This window comes from Alexandromys fortis, unplaced genomic scaffold (assembly GCF_014885135.2).
Source record: "Alexandromys fortis isolate MF-2015 unplaced genomic scaffold, M_Fortis_MF-2015_v1.1 scaffold_62, whole genome shotgun sequence".
Classification (NCBI taxonomy): domain Eukaryota; kingdom Metazoa; phylum Chordata; class Mammalia; order Rodentia; family Cricetidae; genus Alexandromys; species Alexandromys fortis.
In genome coordinates this window covers 1,987,419-2,013,164 of record NW_026067942.1, presented here as the reverse complement: position 1 = coordinate 2,013,164, position 25,746 = coordinate 1,987,419, and the positions used below count along the sequence as shown (strand labels likewise).

General features: G+C 45.2%; 1 protein-coding gene across 3 annotated transcripts in view; it reads left to right on the top strand.

Moving 5' to 3' along the window:
• The window catches only part of Tgfb2 (transforming growth factor beta 2), an 82,100-nt gene that overhangs the window by 45,695 nt on the left and 10,659 nt on the right, over positions 1-25,746 (top strand). For all 3 annotated transcript variants that reach the window (XM_050148220.1, XM_050148219.1, XM_050148221.1), the window contains one exon: positions 7,913-8,076. In XM_050148220.1, the coding sequence (XP_050004177.1) occupies positions 7,913-8,076 (164 nt within the window). The remainder of the gene's footprint in view (positions 1-7,912; positions 8,077-25,746) is intronic.

Sequence of the window (25,746 nt, the reverse complement as noted above, 5' to 3'; positions counted from 1 at the left end):
GAGAGTTCTCCAGGGCGACTATGAGAAGAATTGCCTGTCATTCAGCCAGTAGGTCTAGGATACTGATCAAACCCCTGAGTTGAGTGAGCATTCTCTCACAGTGGGATTCAGAGGACAAAAACAATGTAGAGACCATTAAAATGAGAATGGTGTGAAGGGCCACCAGATTTGGTATACCAGATGTCTGCAAGGGCATGGATTCTTCCAGCAGCATTGGAACTTAATATTCTGGAAGACAGATAAGATTCTTTACACATTAATGGGGTTGGGAACATGGCTCAGAGGAAAAAAGTGAAGACTTGAGTTCAGGTCCTCAGCAATCAGTAAATGCTTAGTAGGCACGCTTGTGATCTCATCACCTGGTACACAGAGTCGGGGATCCCTGGCCCAAGCTGGGTAGACTAGCTGAATCCAAAAGTTCTGAGTTCAGTACTGCCTCAGTGCATAAGGTATAAGTGTATAATGTGAATTACAGATATATAAAAATATCCATGCATGCATGTATATACTACACACACATGTGCACACACACACAGACACACACACACTTGCACAGCAAACAGCAGTCTTATATATTGAGCCTAACTGTGGCTCCCTTGATCTACAGAAAGGTCCTTGAGTGTTTGAAACCCCTAAGGGATTTGAAGCCCCTCAGTTCTCTCCTCTCTAGTCTAAGCATCTCAGCTTCCCTCAGCAATCCTCCGTCCTGGTTGTGTGTTAGAGCCACCCAAGGACTCTAGGAAAGTCCGTCCTGATCCAGTTCCCAAGACTTTTGGGGGCTCAGATACCCAGGCATCATTACCTTCAAAGTTCCTCCAGACTAATGGTGAACAGTTCACTGGGGGCTTTTATTGTTTTTGTCTGAAGCCGTTTAGAGATCTTGTATTGCTGTAATCTCCTATTTCCTCTGTATTTTTAAAATATGTGTAGTGCCTTATTAAAAGGTAGGTGCTCCTTGTACATCTGTTTTTATTTTTGACCTTTTTTCCCCTTCTGTCCTTTATGTCAGTGGTTCTCAAAATACAAGGTACAAGAATCACCCAAGAAACAGCCAACACTGACCATTGTCCTTAGTAGCAGAGAACTCATGGCATTGGGGTAGCCCATCACTGTGGTCCGACCATGCGGTGCTCCCCACTTAGGGATCTCCATTCCAAGAGAGCAGCCCCTCACCTACCCTGCAGGAAAGGTTTTCAGGATGAGTCAAAATGTAGTGAAGTAAGCGAGTCTACTAAGACAAGACAAGAGATAGGGCACACCTCAGACTTAAGGATAGATATCTGGGGGAGGGCAGGGAGACTTAAGGTCAAATATCTAGAGGGGGGAGACTTAAGGAGAGGTCAAGATATGCACGCTGGCTTCCTGAAAGACTCACTTTTTGCTGTCACTACAATGATTGTAGAATTTTAAGTCATATCGCTCAAAGAGTGTAATTTTCAACAAAATTTAAAGATTACACGGTTTAACAATTAACTAAGAATATATGAGCTGGTTTATGTATTTATCTTATCTTAAAGAATTTCCTTTGGCAGATGAAACTGTAAACTGGTTTTATGAGGTGTGTTGTTTAGATTTAATGAGAGGGGAATGTTTGACAGTTAAGCTTGAGGCCACAAACCTTCTGGCCTAAGAGACTGGTTTTAATGTCTTCGCTAGAGATGCCTTTGTGGGCAGTTTAAGTTTTATCAGTTGTGCACATGTTTTTCAACTCTCAGCCAACAGGAAACCCAAGCAAGATCCCAGGCTGAGGGATTTCTTTCCCTTCCCATGTTTTCCTAATCTTCCCTACCCCGGGAGTTCCATCTCCACTCCTGTCAGAAGGAACTTGCATGGATTTGGAAGTTTCTTAGGACTTTAGGAGGGAGTTCATCTTGGATTTGAAGTGCAGACAGCTTATGGCTCCTTCAGGGAGGAGAACACAAAAAGCCTCCCCAGACCACTAGCAATCCCTTGGAAACCCACACCATCTCTGCTTCACTTTGACCCACTGACCTTTCTTGCTTATCTTGGAAATTCCCAAAAGACAAAGACTGCTGGGTTCCCCTTAGGTAGCTGCTACTGTTGAACACCAGAACACCACACCAAGAGCCTCTCCCGGTCCTTAATGATCTTCTTGTTTAACAGCACTGGTTTGACCACTTAGAGATCAGTCAGTGTGGCAGTAGTTGTATCAGCAGGAAGGGGAGGGTTTTTCAGACCTCCCACCTCAATGACCGCCATTTGTCTCAGGTCCCAGGCTCAATGCTGTGGGCCCAGAACCTCACTTTGAGAACCCATGTTTTAACAAATACAGCAAACACCTGTAGATCCTTGACCCAAGAGTTTGACAGGTCCTTTGTCTTTTCCCTGTCCATTTTGTGGTGTATCTAACTGAATTAGGGCATAAACACCAGATCGCTGATTCTCCACCTTTCTAATGCTTGTGGCTGTTTAACAAAGTTCCTTGTGTTGTGGTGACCCCCCCCCCAACCATATATTATTTTCTTTTTCTTTTCTTTTTTTTTTTTTAGCCAACATAAGGAGTTCCTATTTTAATTGTTCCTAAATTGAGAAACACACAATTTCTGTGTCTCTAACCATTCAACACATATGTATGCCAACTGGATCTTGCTTTGTATAGTAAAACAAAACACAACCGGCAACTTTAAGATACCATATATTATTTTCGTTACTACTTCATAACCATAATTTTGCTACTGTTATGAATCATAGTGTAAATATCTGTGTTTTTTGATGGTTTTAGATGACCCCTGTGAAAGGGTCATTCAGCCCTGGGGTCACAATCCACAGGTTGAGAACCACTCCACTTAAGTATGATTAAAGTCTTACCTGGCTTAAGGGCTAAGTTCTAGATATTTTGGGGTATTTGTTACAGTTTCTATTTCTTTGTTCTTTTTCAGGACACCTGTGTAAGACCTTTCTTCACGTTGGTTTCTTTGTGGGATTTTTGTGGTGGTTCTTGTTATTGCTGTTTTTGTTTTGTCTTCCTATGTATCCCTGACTAGCTTAGAATTAGAACAGTACTTGTATAGTCTAGCTGGCTTCACCCATGAGTCCTCCCACCTCAGCCTCCAAATGTTGAGATTATGAGCGAGCAAATGCTATTACACCTGGCTTTTTTTTTTTTTTTTTTTTTTTTTTTTTGGCGGGGGGACACCTCATTTGAACATTCTGGGTGAGTGTGGGAAGTCAGAATTATCTGGTCACCCCTTGGAGTGGCCAGGACTTTCAGTACCCCAAGTGGAAGATGGTGGGAACCATGAAGACTCTGGTGACTAGCTCCTCCCCAAAAAGGGGACAGGAATTAGGAGACACTGAGCCCTTTATACAGTGCCCTGGGACATGCTGCTGTTTTTCTTCCTTCTCTTTGCCTCTAATGAATTCTGTCAGGCAGCAAGAGCTTCCCTCCCGGGCGCATTTACAGAGGCCCAATGGCCACTTGGCATCTTTGCGAGGGCCCTGGGTAGAGCTGTGTGCAGGATCCAGGGTTCCAACTTCCCTTCTGCTTGCTCCTGTGATCCTAGCAGCACCATTCACTATCTCTTTGCCTGGCTGTACAGATGAAGAGACAAGCTCAGAAAAGCCGGATCATGTCCTTGCTGCCCATTCAGCCAAGCTCTGCTTGACTTGGTATTAGAACTGAGATCCCACTGAGGTCTTTCCTGCCCCAAGAGCTTCTTGTTCTGTGTGACTGTAGCGGGGATAGGGAAACAAGGCAGAGGATCTTTTTCAAAGGGAAACCATGGGGTCTCTTGCACAAACAGTCAGAAAAATAGAGGGGCTGCAGGAAATTCTAGAACAGCTGGGGAAATAGCTCAGTTGTGGAGCAATTGTGTAATATGCATGAGGCCCTGTGTTAGATCACTAGTATCACCGGGAAGAAAGCACCAGGAAAGAAGAAAGACACAGACAGGAAGGAAAAAAGGAAAGAAATATCACCTACCTGCCACTGATGCCCTACCAAGCTAGCATATTCATTCCATAAATCTGTCGCTCTATCCCAAGATATGGTAAACTCCACAGTGGCCTGGGCTTGGTACCTAGAGCGGGCCGAGGTGTGGTCCTGCTGAATGTTGCTCTCAGTGCGCCATAGCACTGCCAGCAGAGATGTGAGAGTTGCCACCATGAAATGCTTGGGTTGTGCACCTAACCCCTTCTAGGTGTAGAGAATAACAGTGGTCACTAGGTGATCTAAGAACACTGAATGAGGATGGGGCCACCAGAGAGCGAAAAGCAGAGGCAAAGAATTCTGGAAAGATTGTCAGTGCATGGGCTGATGTTCCAAGCCTCATACCCCATTGTCAGGTAGGACTTTTCTCACAAAACATGAATAAAAAGTTAAGGATTTCAAGATGCCACTGCAGCGCATTTAGCTGGAGTGTGGTACCTTTCCAAGCACAGGGACCCTATGTGTATGCTCTGGTCACCAGCTCAAGAAGTCAGCTCTGGGCTAGGAAGAAATAAATAACTGTAAATAAAAGACACCCGAGAAGGTGCTTATAGAGAGAGAATACAATATACATAATAAATTAGATATTTGGAACAGACTGAAGTCAGTCTGTAGTATTTATAAAGTAGTATATGATTAAATGCTAATATTTAGCTTTCTGTATATACTTTGCAAAATTATCAAAGAGTTAAATCCCTGTCCCCCAGCTCTCCAATTTCTCAAATTTGGTTTAGCAAAGATGTATAGTCAGAGCAAGGTGAAGGGGAGATCGCTCAATCCATGAAACATGGACTCTTCAAACCACACGGTTTCCTCTGAGTGCAAGGCACATAGGAAACCAACAGAGTCAGCGGCTGCTGTGAAAGCCAAACAGTTGGAGGAAAATCAGTTTGCCTGAGTTGGAAACGTGGGTCAGAAATGGAGAGGGGGGAGTAGGCCAGGCTGTCAGTGTGGGTAAGCTGGTGTCGGTCAAGCAAGAGTACCTGGCCTGGCGAGAGGATGGAAACTGGGGTTGGAATTACCAGAGGATCATAGCAAGAACCCATCCCAGAGGGGGAGGCAGAGCAAACAGCTCGTTCCTCCTCCAAAGCTAAGCAGGTGGATCTGGGCTGCTCAAGTCCTTAGACCTCTACCTGCTGCTCGGCACTCTGAGCTGAAGGAGTGAGCTTACCTTGTTCTGGTTCTGGTTGGTGGAGCAGTTTATAGCTATATTTCCCCCAAATGAGAGGACATTTGGCAAACTGCTCGAGTCCCTCATCCAGGTCAGGGGACTTGTGACCAGTAAGCAAATGACAGTAGGGACAGCTGCAGTGCTCCCTTAAAAGTGGTGGTTCCTGGGTCAGCAACTTTTATTGAGTTCCTTGATCACATCCTCCTCCAGGCCTGGTTGCTTCTCTTGGTTCCAAGACCTGACCAGAGAAGCTGGTCAGAGGTGCTCAGCTAGCCTTCTGCCTTGCACATTAAACTGCTTTTATTTACAAACCAGGGACCTCAGTGCAGGTTGGCATTATCAGCCAGTTGAAATATAGACTGTCTAAATGATTCTGTGAGCCAGCAGAAAGGACCGGGGGACGCGGGGAACACAGTTGAGGGACCGCACTTAGCCATCAAGCGACTCTTGTAAATATTTGCCGAAGCTCCGTCGGAGCTCAAAAGCCTGGGACAGGATCATTTGGAGATTGCTTAGAAGAAGTAGAAACAAAATTGACCTCACGGGCTGAGGCAGCCATAAAAAGGAAGCGCGTGTATATGGGCAGAAGACCAGAAAGGGGGAAAAATTGTTCAAAGTTTAATAAACACAAAAGAGAATAAAAATAAATCTGGAAAGCACTTATTTACAAACTCGATGAAGGAGAGGATTGTGGCAGAGGGGTGTGAAAGATGGCTGCTTTGTGGAAGTCGAATGGGTCCAGAGGGGCTGCCTGGCTAGAAGAGAGGAGAAAGGAAGATGTTTACACTGGCTAGCGGCAGGAAACACACAAAATTGGTCTTGCTCTTCCAGGATGTGCTTTCAAAGGATGTTTGAAGCCTCTGCTGTCTAACATAGAGAATAAGCAAAGATGAATGTGGCCATGTCTCCTGTGGAAGGTTCTGGCCAAGATGGTGTGGAAAACCAGGGAGCCTGGCCTGAGCGTTCTGCCTGGCAGGCTCTACCAGGGCAACAGAGCTGTTTTCAGCTGGGCTACTTAGCACGGGGCTAGGAATCATGATTGCTGGGATGGTTATATTCCAAGCAAAGAAAAAGATGATGTTGCTCAGCAGCTGCCTTACAAAATTGCTATGCTAGAGGACTCCAAAGACTCTCCTGCTGCTCTGAAGGCTTCCACCATCTCTTCCACAGAGGGCCATCTCAGTGTCTCAGTGAATGCCTTCATTTCTCCAAAGTCGGCTTATTTTGGATTGGTGGGGCTGTTTGTTTGTTTGTTTCTGAGAGTTCTGGTTTGCCAGCTACAAAGCCTGAATTCATGGGGCAAATGACTCGGAATTCATAAGCCTGAATTCCCAGTCTCAAGGACATGGGGAGAGATAAGAAAAGGCACCTATGAGGCGAAAACTGCAGACCCCCTAAAGATGAGGAACTTGGGTTTGTTTCCAGTGGCCCTCGGGCTCCAGTATAATTGTCATGAGACATATTTATATCTGCTTCAAGATCGGCACGGAGACTTCTTTAATAAGTTAGTGTTGCCAATGGCCTGATACCTGGCTCATTCAAGGCCCCATTGATGATCAACTATGCAAACAGATCTCTGGGGAACTCCTGGCATTTAGAACCCTGCCCTGAATATGTAGCATTTGGGGGGGGGGGGATTCCTTACAGGTAATCTCTACCTTCCAGATTTTTAAAATTTCACAGGGGAAAGCAAAACAAACAAACACAAGACAGAAACAGTCAGCATATTCTAAGAGAAATGTCAAGTGTGAATGATTACATTGTAATAAGTCCTTGTGAGCATACAAAGGGCAAAATGAAGTAGTGCTTCTAGATTAGAGGGAATACTGTGGGATGGGGAAGGTCAATCCACAGGAAAATTTTGGAAGGTTATAGAAACATACCCAAAATCCAATGGCCTGTTGTCCCAGTGTTGGTGCTCAATGAAAATTGGAGGTGACATCAGAGAGGCAGGACAACCTGCTCGATCTTAGGGTAACCTCACTTTCATATTCAAAAGCAACAGTAACAGAATTCTAAGCAATGATCTTGAAATTACTGTGTACAACCACAAATGCTGTCTTCCACAAGGCTCCAAAATAAAAAAAAAAAAATTGATGCTTTCTTCTTTCATCGCAAGGATCACCTTCCACCTACCTGCTGATTATGTTACACACACACACACACACACACACACACACACACACACACACACACACCAGAATTTGAGGGCTGGACCAGGTATGGGTAGCTTGTGGATCTATTTTTACTTTTCAGATTGCCTTATCATAACTTGGTCATATGCGCGAAAACTCAAGCTTTGAAAGTAAGAAACGACTCAGTCCATGAGGCTGAATAGGAGTAGAGTATTTGGAGCCAAACTTTCAAGGAAAAAAAACACATGGGCAGAAGGCTTGCTATTTAGGAGCGATTTTCTTGGCATATCTGATTAAAGTGTATGCAAGCCCAGCAGCTCTCTCCAGCCATCAACTGTCACGAACTTGTTCCAGTCCATAACCATCTAGGGCTTTCCGCTGGTCCGTCAGCCTTCAAGAGACAGGGTTAACTGCCTGCTTTCAGACGTGGTTGGAAATGGTTTGTTAATCGTTCTTAATCTGCTTCTCTGGAACTAAACACACATGTTGATTTTCGTTTTGTTCCTGGTTAAATTGTTAATGGTATTAAATTGGCCATTGGAAATGAAATTCCGTAGACATTTCCCACATGGCTCCCTGGGACTATCTCACACTGTGGTCTTTCTCGAGAGCACGATGGGTTTAATCTTTCTCAACTGTTGCCCTAACATTTTACAGATGCCATCCCGCCCACTTTCTACAGACCCTACTTCAGAATTGTCCGCTTTGATGTCTCGACAATGGAGAAGAATGCTTCTAATCTGGTGAAGGCAGAATTCAGGGTCTTTCGTTTGCAGAACCCCAAAGCCCGAGTGGCTGAACAACGCATCGAACTGTATCAGGTAACCTTTGTTTGGGTTGCATGGTGGCTGAAATACTGTCTACTGCCGGATTGTCTTCTGCACACCTGTGACATGAGTCCTGCTCATTCATAGTCTTACTGAAACAGCAGGTCCCTCGTTGCTCAGCCAGAAAGAGACAGAGAAGGGAGCGCCAACACTACGTATCATCCTTCAATGGTGTAAGGACTAGAGTACCCATCTCGGGAGACTTTAGTCCACAGGGCAGCTAACCAGGGCTCCCCCCCATCTCCTTTGCATCTCTTTCACCTCTCCCTTGTCTTCTTCCCTTCTGCCTCTGCCATTCTTTCCCATATCCTATTCACTATAAGCCTTGTCTCCCGCCTCACTGTTTGCTTTCCCTCTGACAAGCTGATCCCCCAGTGTACTGCCATCTAGCCCACGTGTGTATGTGCTGTTCTGCATCCTGCCGGCCTCCCTGACGTCTGCCCTCTCATCTTGTCAGGGAGCTGCTGGGCATCTGATTGAAACACAGATGAGGGACGGGGCCCCTGAAATTTCAGGCACCTACTCTGAATCTGGTGGCTCAGGCAAAGTGTGTGGGGCCGAGGCTCGAGTGAGCTAGGAGCTATGAGACGTGCAGACGCTCCTTCCTGACCTGGCCCATTTTAAGGAGGTCCCCAGGTTATCTATATGCATTATGAAGCTGTTTGTTCGAGCCTGGCATCTGGTGGGGAAGGCAGATGTGCAAACTCACAGTTAAATGACTCATGCCGTGTGAACAGCATGTGCAGGTGTAGAGGGCAGAGGCTGGGAACTCCCCGCAAGGAGCTGGGTGCTCACACAGGCTTCCAAAACCATATTAAAGTGTATTAAAACAAGGTGAGGGGTCGTTCGGAGTAGCAGCATTGTAGGGACGGGCATTTCAATTCAGTTTATATTATTGATTTTGTTGGGAATCAGGCTCAGTGCCTTGTGTATGTTGGGCAAGTACTCTCCCACTAAGCTAAACTGTCAGATGCTTGGTGGGCTTATTGCATGTACCCAGGATAGGTGTTCCGGTAAGGAAAAACCAGGAGAAGGTGACCTCCAGGCACAGTAGAGACCAAACAGAGAGGCGGAAGGAGTTTAAGAACAGATCCCTCCTTAGGGTTTAGCAGTGTGGTTCACAGGTGAGTTCACTTGAAGAAAGAAAGCAATTGATATCTAGATGGCAAAGATCTCATCTTCCTGGGTTTTAATGATTTGGAAAATCAGATAATCAAGATGAAGATTTTTCCTCATATTCATTATGAAAGTGGGAAATTACTGTACTTGGACGTGCTGTCGTCTGTGAGTTCATGAGGATGTATAAACAGCTCTTAAGGAGGGCTCAGGAACTAGCTGTGGAGTGGGCAGGCAGAGCGTTTTCTTATTTGCTAGGCTGGACCCTATTGTTAGTATGAGTGTTTGAGTCTTCACATGGGTTCCAAGAGCTCACTTTGCACAGCTCATGTCTCATAGACAGTACTGAGCCAGCCAGCCCCGCGTCTATACAGGGCATGTCTGTGTCTGTGCTCCCGCCTGTACTGTGGCCACTTCAGCAGAGGCGAGTCATGTGACTCCTCTGGACTGTGCCCTTGCCCTGTCTGGTATTATTTCTGCCTTCTTCTTTCTCCACTTTAGAGAGAAAGATGCTAATTTGAATTTCAGATTTGTAGTTGGTTGTTTCTTTTACTCTTTACCCAAATCCCAAATAAATCACACGGAGACTTATTCTTATGAATGCCTGGCTTTAGCTTGGCTTGTTTCTAATTAATTTAAGTCAATTGATAACTTAAATTATCCCATCTATCTTTTGCCTCTGGCCTTTTATCTTTCTCTTTTTCTGTATACCTTTCTTTCCCTCTGTCTGTCTAGCTTGCTGTGTAACTGGGTGGCTGGCCCCTGGAGTCTTCCTCTCCTCCTCTTTCTTTTGCTCCTCATTTCCTCCCAGATTTCTCCTTCTATTTATTCTCTCAGCCTGTCAGCCCCACCTATCCTTTCTCCTGTCTAGCTATTGGCCTCTCAGCTCTTTATTAGACCAATCAGGTGTTTTAGACAGGCAAAGGCACACAGCTTCACAGAGTTAAACAAATGCAACATGAAAGAATGAAACACATCTTTGCATCATTAAACAAATATTCTACAGCATAAGCAAATGTAACACATCCTTAACTAATATTCCACAACAGAGATTAAGTGACAAGTCAGAGTCACAAGAGTAGAAGCAGCTGGCATGGCACAGGAATCTGGTTCTGACTCTCAAGACTCCTGGTCTTTTCTATTCTGCTCATGGCAAATCCTAAAGATTTGTTCTTCCCCTTGTGTCCTGGCTGGGTTATTTGGTTTGTTTGCTTTGATTTTGTCAACTTGACACAAGTTGGAATTATCTGAGAAGAGGGGACACAACTGAGAAAATGCCTCCATAAGATTGGCCTACGGGAAGCTCGTGGGGTGTTTTCTTACTTAGTGATGGGTGTGGGTGGTACCACCTCCTGATCATGTAGTCCTGGATGGTATAAGGAAGCAGACTGAGCAAGTCATGGAAAGCAAACCAGTAAGTAATGTTCCCCTATGGCCTCCGCTTCAGTTCCTGTCTCCAGGTTCTTGAGTTCCTGCCTAGGTTCCCCTCAATTGAGTGTGACCTGGAAGTGTAAGATGAAATAAACCCTTTCCTCCTCCAAGTTCCTTTTGGTCATGGTCTCTATCACAGTGAAAGAAATCAAACTAATACATCTGGAGAGCCAGAAGAGGAAAAACAAACAAACAAGGAAAACTGGTCTAGAGAGTAGAGTGAGTGTTGGGAGATCAGCAAATACTGGTGTCTGTGAAAAGCAGCCAGGTTGCTAAAGGCATCAGATGCATTTCAATGTGACCCAAAGAAACAAATACATTTATACTCCTAGTATCTCTTTTCTTCCTTAATTTTTTTTCAATTACATCACTCTGATGTGCTGCTGTGCTGAGGATGGAATCCTGGACCATTCTCTTTGATGCTGTTCAGCCACTTGACATTGTACACTTTAATGTCTTGTTGCCTGCAGTAGAAGCTGCTGAGCTATTTTCTGGTCCCCAGGCCTCATGCTTTGAAGAATGGCTTCTGCCAACAGGCTTGCTGAGGACTTCTTTTTCTCTCTGGCCACTCTCTGACTTCTGCTTCTGGACCCTTTACGGGAAGCCCCATTTTTTGTTGTTTTCATCCACTTTAGTTGTCACTGGGGTGGAAAGGGCGGTGGTGTCTTTGCAGCCTTTGGTCATATAATTTCTAGCCAAGCACAGCCCCTGATGTTTATGACAATGACCTTGAGCTGCAGCAATGAGACTAACTAACAGGAACAGAATTGAACACATATAATAGGTTTATGACTTTTATATCCAAACTCATTGAAATATCAATTTGAAAAAAAAAAACAGCAAAATGGTTTTGTGCTTAAATGGGGCAATCTTAAATTAGCTGAAAAATTCAGTTATTCAGAGAGCAAGCCCTAAAGTTTCTGGATGCCCTATGACCTCTGGGTCTTCTGATATTCTGCTCCCTAGAGAATTCTGTAGCGGCTCCAAGTCAGCTGAGATTGATTCCTGGAAGATGCATTGCAATATATTGGGATTCCTCAGGGCGCTGTGCAGAGAGGGTGTGAGTGTGTGTGTGTGTGTGTGTGTGTGTGTGTGTGTGATCACATGCTCATACACCCACTAATGTACACCTGCGTGTAAATCTGCATGTAGATCCAGTCATTTCCCTAGTGTGTAGTCCCTTGAGACCTCTGTAGAAGGAGTACCCATGATTCCCTTCTTGGAGACTCTGCTTCTTCCTGGGAAGGAAAAGGGCAATTGCTTCTGGACCCAGGTGGTTTCCCAGAGCTCTCCCGCTGGCTGAAACGTGAGAGCCTAGACCTTGGAACCAGGCGCTCCCCAGTCTCACTCGGGAAGCAGCTTGTTTTACATTAGCTCATTAGCTACAGACTAGTGGAGCTGGAGCCAGACCACGGGGTGATGTACTGCGCTCCTATCAAATAGAGCGCAGAGGAGAAACCGCCAAAATGCCACCTCCTCACATGGAGCTGGTGTGAGGTGGCCAGCGGTGCTGCCAGGCAGCCTAAAGACAGACCTGTGTGAGCCAGCAGGTGGTGGATGTGTTAAGATAAAACAAACACAGTGGGTTTAAGAGGAGTGGAGATTCTTGATCATGGACATGCAAGGCCCTGGCACCATTTATGTTTCTGGGGAACAAAGACACACAGCTTTGCCGTCTCCACGGACGTACCATGAGAGTGCCCCTCTTCAGTATACTCCATCGGAACCTAGACAAGAGGAAAACCAAAGCTGTCCCCTCTCTATCTCTGGTCTCCTTCCTTCTCTGTTCAACATAGTTCCTAAAGGGACCCAGCTCTCCGCAGCCTGGGCTCTCACTGCTGAAGGAAAGCAGTGGCAAAGCCATGAAACAGTGGCGCAACCACAAATCATGTATATCCATTGAATGTTCGCTTCAAACTGTAGATGGTATTAAACTTTTATATTTAAGGATGAAATGGAGAATTGATGTTTATGGATCAAAATAATTGAACCATTTTAGTAGTGAGAAGAAGTCATCCCTATCTAAGCAGATGGTCTATATATCTATGCAAGATTCTGAAATGCGCATCTCTGAGGCTTTAGGTTGAAAGCTAGGTCAGATGTTGGATGGCCTAGACCTGCATTTGGAGAGACCTGGGTTCTTAAGATGTGAAAGAGGGGGCTCCTGGCTACTGTTGGGAGACAGTGCTAATGGAGTTCATGAAAACTGCCTTTCTTCCCTTCTCATCCCGTGTGTGTGTGTGTGTGTGTGTGTGTGTGTGTGTGTGTGTAAGACAGGCAGACAGAGGTGTGTGTTTGAGAGAAAGAGAGAGAGAGAGAGAGAGAGAGAGAGAGAGAGAGAGAGAGCTCGGCTTTCATTTCTCATATTGCCCAAGGGGATATAAAATAAAAAAGAGGTCAGCCAGAAAACCTGACTGTCTGGTAAATTAGACTTGCAAAATATGCTACTGAAAAAAAAAGTTATACTGTGCTGCTGTTGTATGGAATTTTACAGCACACAATCCCCTTAAGACTGACCTCACCTCTGGCGCCACATTGGAGACATACACAGCATAGTAACCATTTCAACCCCCCTCCAAAACAAATAAACAAACAAAACAGCCATCTTGTGTAAAAAGTACTCTCCACACAAGGCCATCAGTATCTCAGGGTTTCCAGAGTGATCAAATGGCATGCCTGCCTCCTAAGGACATTGAATTGTTGTCATTTCCATTAAGTCATGATGCTACTCGGCGTCAGCTAGCCTCATAAGTAGATGGGGCTCAGAGAGTCGCACGGACGCCAAACCTTCTTGACTGGGTTAAAAAAAATCCCTGATCATGCAATAGTAACTATTACTATTAATAGTGCTATTACTCCTTTTTTCATAATATAGCCCAAGGACAAGAGAACAGTATTGATAATTATTGTTAACACATACAGTATTCACCATGTTGCATAAGTGCTCTCTCTCTCCTAGTGTGTGTGTGTGTGTGTGTGTGTGTGTGTGTGTGTGTGTGTGTGCATGTGTCTAAAAAGAGCCATTCACTCTTTGTAAAGACTCTAGAAAAGGTAGTAATGCCATCTCTGTATAAACAGGGACAGTGGAGCCTGGTGAACTTCAGTGACTTTGTTGGCCACTGGGCTAGAGGGGCCATGCCTGGATTCCCACACAAGCTATCTGACTCCAGGAGCCATATTCTCGGCCTTTTCACCTTATCAGCAGAAAGCACATGGCTGTGGCATCGGGACCACATGTGCTGAAGGCCGAGCTTTGCTCTTTGGGGATCCCCAGACAGTCCTGCAGCTAGAACTATTACAAGTTGATACAATACAAATACAAGCACCTTTCTTGTCAGAGATGGGCCAGGGCTCATGCATGGAAACTTTGCTGAGGCTCTGTCTCCCCAGCAATTACCACCGTAGTTTCCCCAGCATTCTCTTGGACATTTGTATAACAATGTCTCTACTTTACAGTTGGTTCCCATGTGTGATAACAAAAGCTTGAGCCCTGTGGTCCCTATTGCACACAGTCTGGTTCCTGGTTGCTCCCCCATGAGTTTGCCTCAGGGCTTCCCTAAGGAACATTTCCCACACTGTCTGCTCAGGAGCCATTTAGAGAGGAGAAGAGCTTCACAACTAGTCAGGCCTGGCTTTGCTATTGCTTCCTATCTTTCTCCATATTAGCTTTTGTGTCCAACAAACACCTCTTCTCCCTGAGCCTCTACCTTGGGAACTGGAGGGAAAGGTTTTCTTGAAAGAGTCTCTGAGGTAATGTGCCTTCCAGGTGTGGCAAATCTGAGGCAGAGGTGGGCCATTATCTGGGTTTTACTGGCCCCCTGGGGCGGGGCCATATTTCTTCTCCAACTAGCATGCGATTAGAAAATCACTACGATGCTGTCTGGTTGGACTTGGTCTGACCTGTTTCCTGTCATGAGTAGAGCAGGGTAGGGTAACAGGGTTGGCCATCAAATGCCATTTTATGGCTTGTGTGCTTGCTTGAATAAATCTCCAAAGACAGTGAATGGGCTGGGGGCTGTGATGTGTCTTGCTTGTCGTTTTGAAGAACAGTCCTTTACCTCATCCCTATCCTCCCTCTCCCTACTGCTTTCTGGCCCGTCATCTGACAAAGAGATTCTCTATTTCGGATTGATCTTTAACCTTTTAATTTGTGTGTATGAGTGTGTGCTTACATGTGTGTATGTCACCACATATGCCTGGTGCCCGTGGAGGCCTGATGAGGACATCAGAGTTCCCGAACTGAAGTTAAAGACATTTGTAAGCCTCCCAGTGTGGATGCTGTGAACAGGACATGGGTCCCCTGGAAGAGATCCTAGCTGCTGAGCTATCTCTCCAGCTTCCTTCTGAACTGATTTTCAGTAAAGTTCTTTTTACCTTGCTGCAAATGTTTAGTATCTCGACTTTTCTATAACCTCCTCGAGCCCAAAGTCATTTTTAAGGGAGAACACATGCTTACTCTGTGACTCTGGCATTTAGAGAAAGTTCAAAGTAGTCTTGTTGATGGAACTTCTGGTCTAGAAGAAGGCTCAGATCACAGCTTTGGAGGACGCCTCCTCAAGGGCTATTCTGGATGGTTGAAAGGTGCTACTGACTTCTCTTTCCTTGACAACGGCCACAGTTCTCCTGGAGAGTTTAAACAATGAGGCAGACGGTGATGGTCCCGGTTTTCAATTAGTTATAAAGTTGGGCCCCTCCAGCCTCCTTCTGTGGCTGTGCTTGTCTGAATCGTGCTCCTTTCTGCCTTGGACTGCTCTGAACTTCCCCTCTTCTAGTCCCTAGACTTTCTTACCCACTCCACTCACTCGCTGGCAAGGCTTCTCTCTACCCATAATGCATTTCTAGAACTATCCATGTGCCTGGCTCTCTTCAGTACCTTAGGTCTTTGCACGTCTATGATGTGCTGTGACCTACCCTGTTTGTCCCCTCAGGGTCAGCTTCCCATCAGAGCCCCCCTCAGCTGTGGTTTCCTCTTTGATGCTCTAAAGCACCGGATGAACTCGATCGTGTGGTCCCTCCATCTTCAGGTGTTTTTTTTCCTGGCCCCACTATGCTTGCCTGCATGAGTACTTCATAGGTGCTTTTGAATGAAGGCAAGAAAAGTTTCATAACAAGATCATTGTTAAAATAAATGTGTGACGTCATAAAGGGCTCTTTAAGAACCATTACTCACTCCTTTAGCTTTGGAAAATGTCCTGCATTGGTTTTAACGATCTCTCTCCAAATATTTATGGAGAAAGAAATGGACTTACCTACCCATTTTCTGTTATTTCTTTAGCAGCTGGCAAAGTAGATAATAACAATGTAGGCTTAAAAAAATAAGATTCTGTAACAAGTTAATGGAATTGATACTCTTGGGTTTAGGAATGGTTTGTCCCTTAATGGCCCATGTACTTAAGACATGATCTCCAGTGGAAGGGTGTTGACAAGTGGGGCACTGAAGAAAGGAGGCAGAGTGGGAAATGAGTGCCTTGAAGGAAGATCCTGGACAGTGGTTAATTTCCATGGTATAATGGGGATTAGGTCTAGTAAGACTGAATTACTCTTTACCCAAAAGTGACTTGTTATGTGTCAGGTCCAATGGGTACCCCAACTTCCCCCCAAAGGGCAGGCCCACTGACTTGGTCCAAAATTGAGTTTAAGCTCAATTCAAGCTGGACTACAGAAGGATTTCTGATGGTTATATGAAAACCGGCGTTCCTCAGGAATGTGAGAAAGGGAGTCCCATTAACAAAGGGAGTCATTTCCCCCGGGCTCTCCATTGACACATACATACCACTCTCCATTGACACATACATACTGCTCTCCATTGACACATACATACCTCTGGCACCTACCGGCATATCAAAGCCCATGCTGGCCTCCAGGCCTCCTCAGTACCTATTCATCCTTATTTGTTATACTTTCCAAAGCACCCACACTAGCTTCCTGGCCCTTCCACCTCCCGCTCCACTATGATATCCCCCAGGCTGTTCCTGACTGCCCCCTCTTTTATTTATAAGGGCAACCCTCCTCTTCTACCTTCCTCTACTATTTCCTTTCCAGATATTTTCTCTCTTGCTATTCTCCCTACTTCCCTTGCTCTGACCGTGCCCAACTATTTCTCTTTTTCTAGGCTCTAAACTCATCCAGACCCCTCTGGATGTGCTCTCTCTGTCTCTCTCTCTGTCTCTCTCTCTGTCTCTGTCTCTGTCTCTGTCTCTGTCTCTGTCTCTCTCTCTCTCTCTGTCTCTGTCTCTGTCTCTCTCTCTGTCTCTCTCTCTCTGTCTCTCTCTCTCTCTCTCTCTCTCTCTCTGTCTCTCTCTCTCATCTGCAATACCCTCAATCATGGTGGGTGGCTTTCGTACACTATGAAGTAAGACTTTCTCCGGTCATTCATGCCACATTGGCACATACTCTCACCATGCTGTGATGTAACTCACATGCCCTCGGCAGAACCCAAACAGATTTGACTGCCTAAGCTTTCACTTTCCACCCCCCAAAATATGAACCACATAAATCTCGTTGCTTTACAAAGAACACAGTCTCCGGGATTTGTCATTGCAACAGGAAGCCAATTAAGAAGCTAACCTCTAAGCTCTCTCTATTTTTTTTTTAAAACAAAACACAGTCTGATTCTTGACTCATTTAAGCTTTGGACTAAATAGCCCCAACCACTAATGAAAAACACTCAGCTGAATGTAAATATGTGCATAAATTATAGTCCGGGCCACACATAAATAGGCACCAGTAAATAGAAAGATGCTGTTAGAAATGTGTTCTCCAAACCTGGTGTGTTAGTCAGTGTCAGACCAGAGAATCAGAAAAGAAAATCAGAAGATAGCCCCAGGGAGTCTGTGGGCCTATCTTAGACTCATCCACCTCTCTGGCAAGGTACTGGGCTAGGTGGTACAGCCTCAGGGAGTAAGGAAGTTCAGCCAACCAAAGGACGTGTGACCTTGAGCCATCCAGTGCTGTGCTGCACGCTCTCTCTCTCTCTCCAGAACCGGTGTGATTTAAGTCTGGTAGAATCCCTTCTAAGCTGTGTGATGTCTGTGATGGCCTCACATGTTCCTCCGAGCAGCAGCATTGGCGATTTCAAGTGACAGAGGTCTCTTTCACCCCTTAGACCTGGAGAAGTGAATTTACTCCTTTATGCCTATGTGTGTGCAGCCACAGCACAAAGGCCATCTCTAGAATGAACGAAAGGAGGAGAAACAATGAGAATTGTAAGGTGCTTCCATCACAGAGGAGGAGTGTGTGTGTGGTGGGGATCTGAACACAAATCTGGTGACATTAGTGTAAAAATAGATTCTCTGTGTTCTTCTTGATCTCAGGTGTACTTGATTACACAGACCATAGATGGATAATGAGCTACTACAAAGAGAAAGCACTCCTATGGCAACACTGGAAAAGAGTCTGTCTTCACTCTCTTCTTTCTTGCAGAGCTGATGCCTGTGGCAGGCTAACTGCTGACTCCAGAGATGTCCTTGCCAGGCATCCATTACTTAGGACTTCTTGGAAGGGTACAATTACAAAGGAGCCGTGACAATTACAGGACATGGTGTTAGCAGTAGTAGTATGTACCAGGTCTGCTAAGCCACCCCAGAAGGTTAATAATGCCAACCTTGCTTTGTCAGTCACCCCTAAAGTGGCCCAGTGTGACCAGGAAGAGAACTGCTTTTCTGCCTCTGGAGGAGAAAAGCTCGTTTTGCCTAGTTCTGCTTCTCTAGAAAGTTCCACTCTCCATTACTTGGCAGTTCTGTTTTCGGCTTTCCCCTTGTTTGTATTCTCCCCGTAATGGGTAACATAGCAGAAAGGGCCTCATCCAGTGTCCTATCACAGACCCTAGCCATTCTGTTTCTGGGATATCTGTCACCTCTGTGGTCGGTCTGCGACTGTATGTAAAACCCTAGGGAGTTTTCATTTGCCACTTTCAAAGACTGGTTGCTCAGGGACTTACTTATCACTTGACCAAGTGTTTCTAGGATTGTTAGTGATGGGAATCCACACAGAACAGGGCGCCAGGGGAAGGCTGAGTAGGGCAATAAAAAAGTGTCAGAAAGCACAGTCTTTCTCTGGAGGATTGTACAGTGTGGTCACACCTTTCAGAGTTCCCTCCACAGCATGGTGTGTGATCTCATTGTTGCTGTGAGTTTGTTCCCACCTCCCCCGGACATACTGAAGCACTAATTCCTAAATTATGATCTGGTTTTCAAGTCGTTCACTGCAGGGATGATTAGGTAAGATGGGACCACATGGAGGAGGGCGGGTCCCCTGTAGTTGTCAGACTAGTGTCCATGACAAAATGGTCACATAAAATCACGGAGGCACCAGAAGAATTACAGCTCATGACATTTTAGCTAATATGTAAGTTTTTGAAACTTACAAGGTTTTGAAAGCTCACAGGTCTAGAGAGTGAGAGCTTGGTGGTGCCCGACTCCAAAATCCCCAAGGGCACTGTGCACAGAGAACCTCCAGGGCTACAGAGTGGGGGAGGAAGGGGTCCTTTCACCCAGGCAAGAGAGACTAAACGGGCCTTACGGCTCTCTCAGTAGTTGAAATCCCACTCTCTTTGCTGTAGATAATGCGCCATAAAGTGTGATTTCAGAGACACCCAGCCAGGAAGGAAGGAAGGAACTGCATCTAACAGTTCTGGTTTGGGTGTCACAATGGTTAGCATTGACAGCAACATGATGACGTCATTGAGTAAGCAGTAGAAGGTATGATGCCAAAAGGAAGATGTGTGTATATATATACTCATATATGAGTGTGGTGTGTGTGTGTGTATAGACAGACAGACAGACAGATAGACAGATAGATTGATTGAGTGGCAAACAGCATTCAGAGAGAATCCAGTGAGCTAAAAACCTGGATAGAATAATCAAGTTCAAAGCTGAAAGGAAGACATCTATATTTGTGATCAAAATATAAATTCCATAAGAGTAGACTACAGCAGGGAGGTCCAGAGTGTTCCTGCTCCCATGCTCCTGAGTCATGCGGGAATGTGATGCAAACACAGGCTCTTAGGTTCTCATCCTATGAAACTGCCAACGCTGAGGCTGGGGCTAAAGAGACAGACAGACAGACAGACACTGAGATAGAGGTTACTGACTCAATGGACGATGAATGTGGCTACTGCCCAAATAAAGTCATTTGCAGTAAGAGTGTGCCCCAAGCAAGGAATGTAGATGCCCCAGACCACATTCACCATGTTCTGTGTTCTTCCCATGCTCTAGATCCCATATGGACTTGATTGAAGAACTAATCATTAGAGAGATATGAAAGAGACAGCTTTGCCTGGTATCACAGAGCTAAACTACAGCTACCCAAGAGGGGAGGTAGAGGGAGGAGGCTTGCAAGTTCAAAGTCAGCCTGGCCTCCAAAAGGAGTTCAATGCCAGCACAAGCAACCTAGTGAGACCCGGTTCTGAAGTTAAAGATAAGAGGGACTGAGATACAGCTCGGTGATAGAGCACTTACCTAACAAGCACAAGGCTGGGTCAGTACCCAGGACTGGGGGTGACAGAGGAGCATTAACAGTGAAGCATCTTGAACTTGACCTGAAGGAAGCTGTTGAAAAAAACAGCTTCTTGTGATTGGGGTTGTTATGTCTTGGGAGAAGAGAGAGAACTTCACATTTCACTAGAGAAGCAAAATGCATCTTCCCTACGCATCCAGGCTCCTCCTCCCAGGCTTTGCCACTGCGCAGAGTCCTTCAGGTTTTCCCCATTTAACTAGAGGATGGGGAAATTCAGAGCCGTGCTGTCTATTGCACAAGGGTTTTGTTGGACTCAAAACAAACTCGGAAACCTTTGTAGAGCTCCCTTGACTGCACAGCCACAAGACAGAGGGGTAATGATTTCCTGAGCGTGCTTGGTGGAAATGTTCAGATGAGGTAGAATCTGGAGAATTTGAAATGTCTAGAGGTGGCAGGTGGCCTTTCTTGTAAAGTCACAAAGAAAGGCCTCTGCACAAAAGGAGAGTTGGGAGTGAGCTGGCCGGGCTGGATCAGCTGGTCTCTGAAGTGCCTCTCCAGTCTTGAGCTTTACGATTCAGAAGGGCATAGCTTGGTGTCAAGCACATCCAAGAGGTTCATGGTCACAGCCAACAGAGTGCACACTTAAATCGGTATTCGTTAATAATATTGGAGACCCTAATCATATTTAAACACACTTAGACATTAATGACACTTGGAACACTGGAAACATTATGACTGTCACAGCAAGATGGGCTGGCAGCCGTCAGGCCAGAGCAGGTTTTCTCTATAGCCCTGTTGTAAAGCCCGCTTTCCCTTAGAAGACTGCTTGAATCGACCCCTCAGTTCTCGGGCAGGGTCATTAATGTCCGGATGTGGATAGTAATGTCCAATTCCCACAACCTTCTTGCGATGCTGTGGTATGTCATGGAGAGATGTCACCCTTGGCACGGGGCCAAATTCCCAAGTTGATTTACAGTCCTGTTCTTTCACGGTGAAGATTTTTCTCTGCTGCAATCTTCAACTATACTTTTACTTTTTTGTAAGTCCCTAAAGTATTCGGTAACAGGGTGACTTTCACCTCTAGTCACTCCCAGCTGGCTGCTCTCCAGGGGTGGAGGGATGAATGAATCCTTTTGTGTAGGGGTTTTGTAACTCAGTGAGGAACTTAAAGCCTTGCCAAAGGTGAGACGTGAGGGTTTTGCACACATTGTCTATAACTTGTTCATATCAGCGAGGTAACGAAGGCAGCACTGTGGGTGGCAGCTAAGCCCAAGACAGAAGTCTCATCTTCAAGCTTTTAGGAACCCCTGATATGGATTCAGTGAAGAACTCTGGTTGGTCAGCTCTTTAAAGGAAAACAAAAATAGGGCCTGTGAGATGGCTCAGTGTGTAAAGGTGCTCGCTGCCAAACCTGAAGACTTGGGTTTGATCCCTATGACTCACATGATGGAAGGAGAGTCAGGTTTGTGAGGGTTGTCCTCTGACCTCTGTGTGTTTACTGTATCACTCATGAGTGAGCACACACAGATGCACTCACACACAAACATACACATGCACAGGATTATAAAAATGAGAGAAACTTTAAATTATCTTAACTTGAAATGAAGAAATGCGAGACATGAAACATTAGCAAAATGTGGGTGTTTATTATGAGAGTGGAAGGGTGTCTTTGTATAGCTATGCTAATTGCTAATCTGTGTTATATTTTTCGGTAAATCAAATCAGCATTTGTTGTCTTTAATTCTTAACTTTTACTTTCTTTGAAATAGGGAGGTTTCAAGAAACTCGCTGAAAACCAAAGAGCAGGATCCTTCTAGATTTTTAGTATAAATTTTGTTTAGTTATTTGCTTTATAGCTGTCTCTCTCACACCTAAAATCAGGAAATAATTATTATCATAAAATATATACAAAGAATAAATTCACCTTTTGCCTGTCCCTATTTATTGCTATGGGCATCATGTTCTCAGTCCTGTGAGGTTAGCAACCACTGACCACAGGCAACATTTTAACGTGAGTGTGTTCCTGCGTGAATGCTTGAGTGCACAATGGTGCCCATTGTGAGTGTGTGCCTGCTTGAATGCATGAGTGCGCAATGGTGCCCATTGTCTGTGCCTACATAAATGCATGAGTGTGCAATGGTGCCCATTGTGAGAGTGCCTGCGTAAATGCATGAGTGTGCAATAGTGCCCATTGTGAGTGTGTGCCTGCGTGAATGCATGAGTGTGCAATGGTGCCCAACTTGAGATCAGAAGACAACTTGGGGGAGTTGGTGCTCCCACTGTGGAGGTCCCTAGGATCAAACCTGGGTTGTCAACCATGGCAGAAATTGGCTTTTTTCCCACTGAGCTGTCTCACTCGCCCAGATTTGGTGATGTTGTTAATCATCCAAAACCAAACCTGCATCCATTTATCCATAATGACTTATTACCCGTCCTCCCAACCCCTGCAACAACTATCCTACTTTCTTTCTGTTTGAATTCTCCTGGTCTTCCTTTTCATGTGAGTGAGATACTTTTGATTTTGTGTCAGCTTTTTTCTTTAGTCTAATGTCAAGATTCACCCATGTGGCAGCAGATATCAGAATTCCCTGTCTCTCCCTGGCTGCACACAATAGTCCACTGTGTGCATTTATTACATTTCCCTTATCCATGCATCATTGACGGGCATTTGGTCTTTCTCTGCCCCTTGGCTCTGTGTACAATGTTTCTGTGGACAATGTGTGATGATTTGGTTGTGGATGATCCCCTCCCCTCACCGCAGGCTCATGTAGTTGCAAATTTGGTTTCCAGTTAGTAGGATGTTTAGGAAGGATTAGTAGATGTTGTCTTGTTGGACGAGGTGTGTCACAGGGGCTGCTCCTTGAGGTTTCAAAAGTCCATGCCAGGTCCAGTCTCTCGCCCTCTCTGCCTCCTGCCTGTGCATCAGGATGTAAGCTCTCAGCTATAGCTACTGCAATATGCTACGCACCATGATGGACATGCACTAACCCTCTGCAACTGTAAGCCGACTCCCAATTAAATGCATTCTTCTATAAGCTACCCTGGTCATGGTGTCTGAATCTTCACAGCAAGAGGAGAGTAACGAAGACAATTGGTCTCTACATTATCTGTTTGCATCTGTGCTCTCAATTCTTATGGGTAACAGGTGGGAGTGGGTTTTCTGGATCTCTTTACTCTTTTTTAGGAACTGCCCTACTGTTTTCAAAACCACACTTTTTCCTTACAGCAAGTCATCATTCTGAAGACCCTCTGGAAGGCTTTGATTTTTCATAGATGTACTAGCTCCCTTTTCTTTTGGTCTTGTACATCATCAGCTTTTAGCCATTTAATTGACTTGCATAATTGCAATACCAAGTCTGGGTGTCATCAGCCAGCTGGGAAGCATGCACAATGGGCATTTGCTAAGCGTGCAGTTCACCAGGCAAGGCCAGAGTGATTAGGAAGCAATGTCCTAGAAGAGCCAGCATGTTGCAGATTCGGGCCAGCTGAGATAGACTCTGAACTGAATGGGCAGCCTTGGTTAACTGTGACATCCACCAAATTACCTCCGCTGTGATACGTTGTAGAAAGAAACACACAACAAATGGCTTTGGATCCAGAAGGAAGTAGCAGCTGATCCCATACGATGCCCTGGTTCATAGACAACTATGGACAGACTCGGATAGCAAAGGCTAAAATATAATGGGAAGTTGACTGGTTTAGTCCTTTTTGTATGACGTCTCTGTGTGTGTGTGTGTGTTTGTGTATGCACGCATGCACACACATGTGTGTACATATATGTGGAGGCCAGAGATCAATAGTGGATGTGCTCTTTTATTGCTTTCTGCCTTTCAACCGACCTCTCAGTGACCCTGGAGCTTATCCATTCTGCTAGGCTGACTGACTGGTGGACTTCTGCAACCCTCCTGTGTCTCCTCTGGAACTGTAGGTACAGATGCACGCCATCATGCCCGACTTGTCACGTGAGCACTAGGGTTCTCAACTCAGATCCCCATGATGTTTGCAGGACAGGCTCTTTACTGCTGGAACTCTCTCCCCAGCACCCTTTGCGATGGCTCAAAGGGACCATGAGCAGAGGCAGCAGGCTGACGCCCCGTACATCTGCCCTTGGACTTGACTTAGCCTGCTGAAGAATGGGAGCAAGCAGAAATGGAGGAGCGGCACCTACAGCTTTGAAGTGAAGATTCCGTGGCGAGGTGGGGCTAGACACTTTTGTAGACGGTTCTGAGGAGGAACCCTGAATCCTGTGGAGGAATCCTTATAAAAAACATCATTCGTCCTTGTTAGCCACTCAAATGATTAAAGGTTTGGGAGTCTGCCCCTCTAAACACGGTCTAAAGGGACTCCATTTATTTAGCTTAGAGAGAGGGAAAACAGGCATGGTGAGGGGACTTAGTTACAGTCTTCAGGAGCAGGAGGGCTGTTCCCTGAGTGATGAGAAACAGCTGTTTCCTGCCTCTGCTGAGGACAGGAGAAGAGTGGAGTTAAGACTGCAAGTGAGTTTAAGAAGTCGTAGTCCAGAGAGTTCTAGACACAGAAGCAGAAAGAGAAGTGGTCATTTCTCTGTCTCAGAATGACGTGGCCTCCTGTCTTTCATGGTGTTGTTGACACGTGGCCTTTTCATGACTCTTAAATCTATACGAGAAACAATCCAGTAGGCCCTTTCCTGGTTTCAAAAGAGGTGAGTTGTCCATTGACTGAGCCCCCCCAGTGCTCTGTGGCTGAGGAAGCCACAACCTCTAACTGTTCAGTGGCTTCACAACAGAAAAAGCCAGAGTCCTTTGCTAGCCTGTACCCCCCCCTTTGAAATCAGAATAATATAGATTTACTCCTACATAAGGAAAAGAATATCATCAGCGGGCTGGTTAGGTGGCTCAGCAAAGATGTCTGCCCCCAAGCCTGCTGACCTGAGTTCAATCCCTGAGACCCACACCGTGGTAGTGAGAACTAACTCCTGTAAGCTGTGCCCTAACTACCATACCTACCACAGCACACCACATGCCTCTGTACATGCTCACACATGTACAGAAATGTAATAAGAATAAAAAATTTTCTATCAGTTTGCCCATACATATTTTTCATCCATTTGATTAATGTGATCATGATAGTCTTGTCTTTAGTGAGATTGGATATTAGGTATATGCGTGTATATATGTGTAGAGTCATATACATGTATCATGTATATCATAGACATTTGGATATTCATTTAATTTTACATGCAAAATTTATAATCATATAAATTGTTCTATATAGTATCAAATGAGTATATTATATTAATTTACATATAATTTCTTAAGGTATAAAAACGAGTTTTTATTCTGTGTAATATCCCTAAGTATTAATTGTATGAAGATAAATACGCTACTAAGAGCACAGAAAATATATGCACAAAGACCACATCACAATGTCTCACCTCACAGAAGACCCTATTAGGAGAAAAATCCACAGCCAGCAGATGAATCTGGGTGTGCTCTGAACCGTTGGTCTGGAAGGGAAGTGGATGGAATCGCACTTCCACCATTGTTTCTATCGTCTTACCCCATCTCGGGCACATTGCACCATTTATCCTCAGTTGGCTAAGCTGTGTCTTAGTCGCCCAAGACAGTTCTTACCCCTAGAGGATTCACAGCCTTTAATGTTTCATGTCAGCCTCGGCTAGGT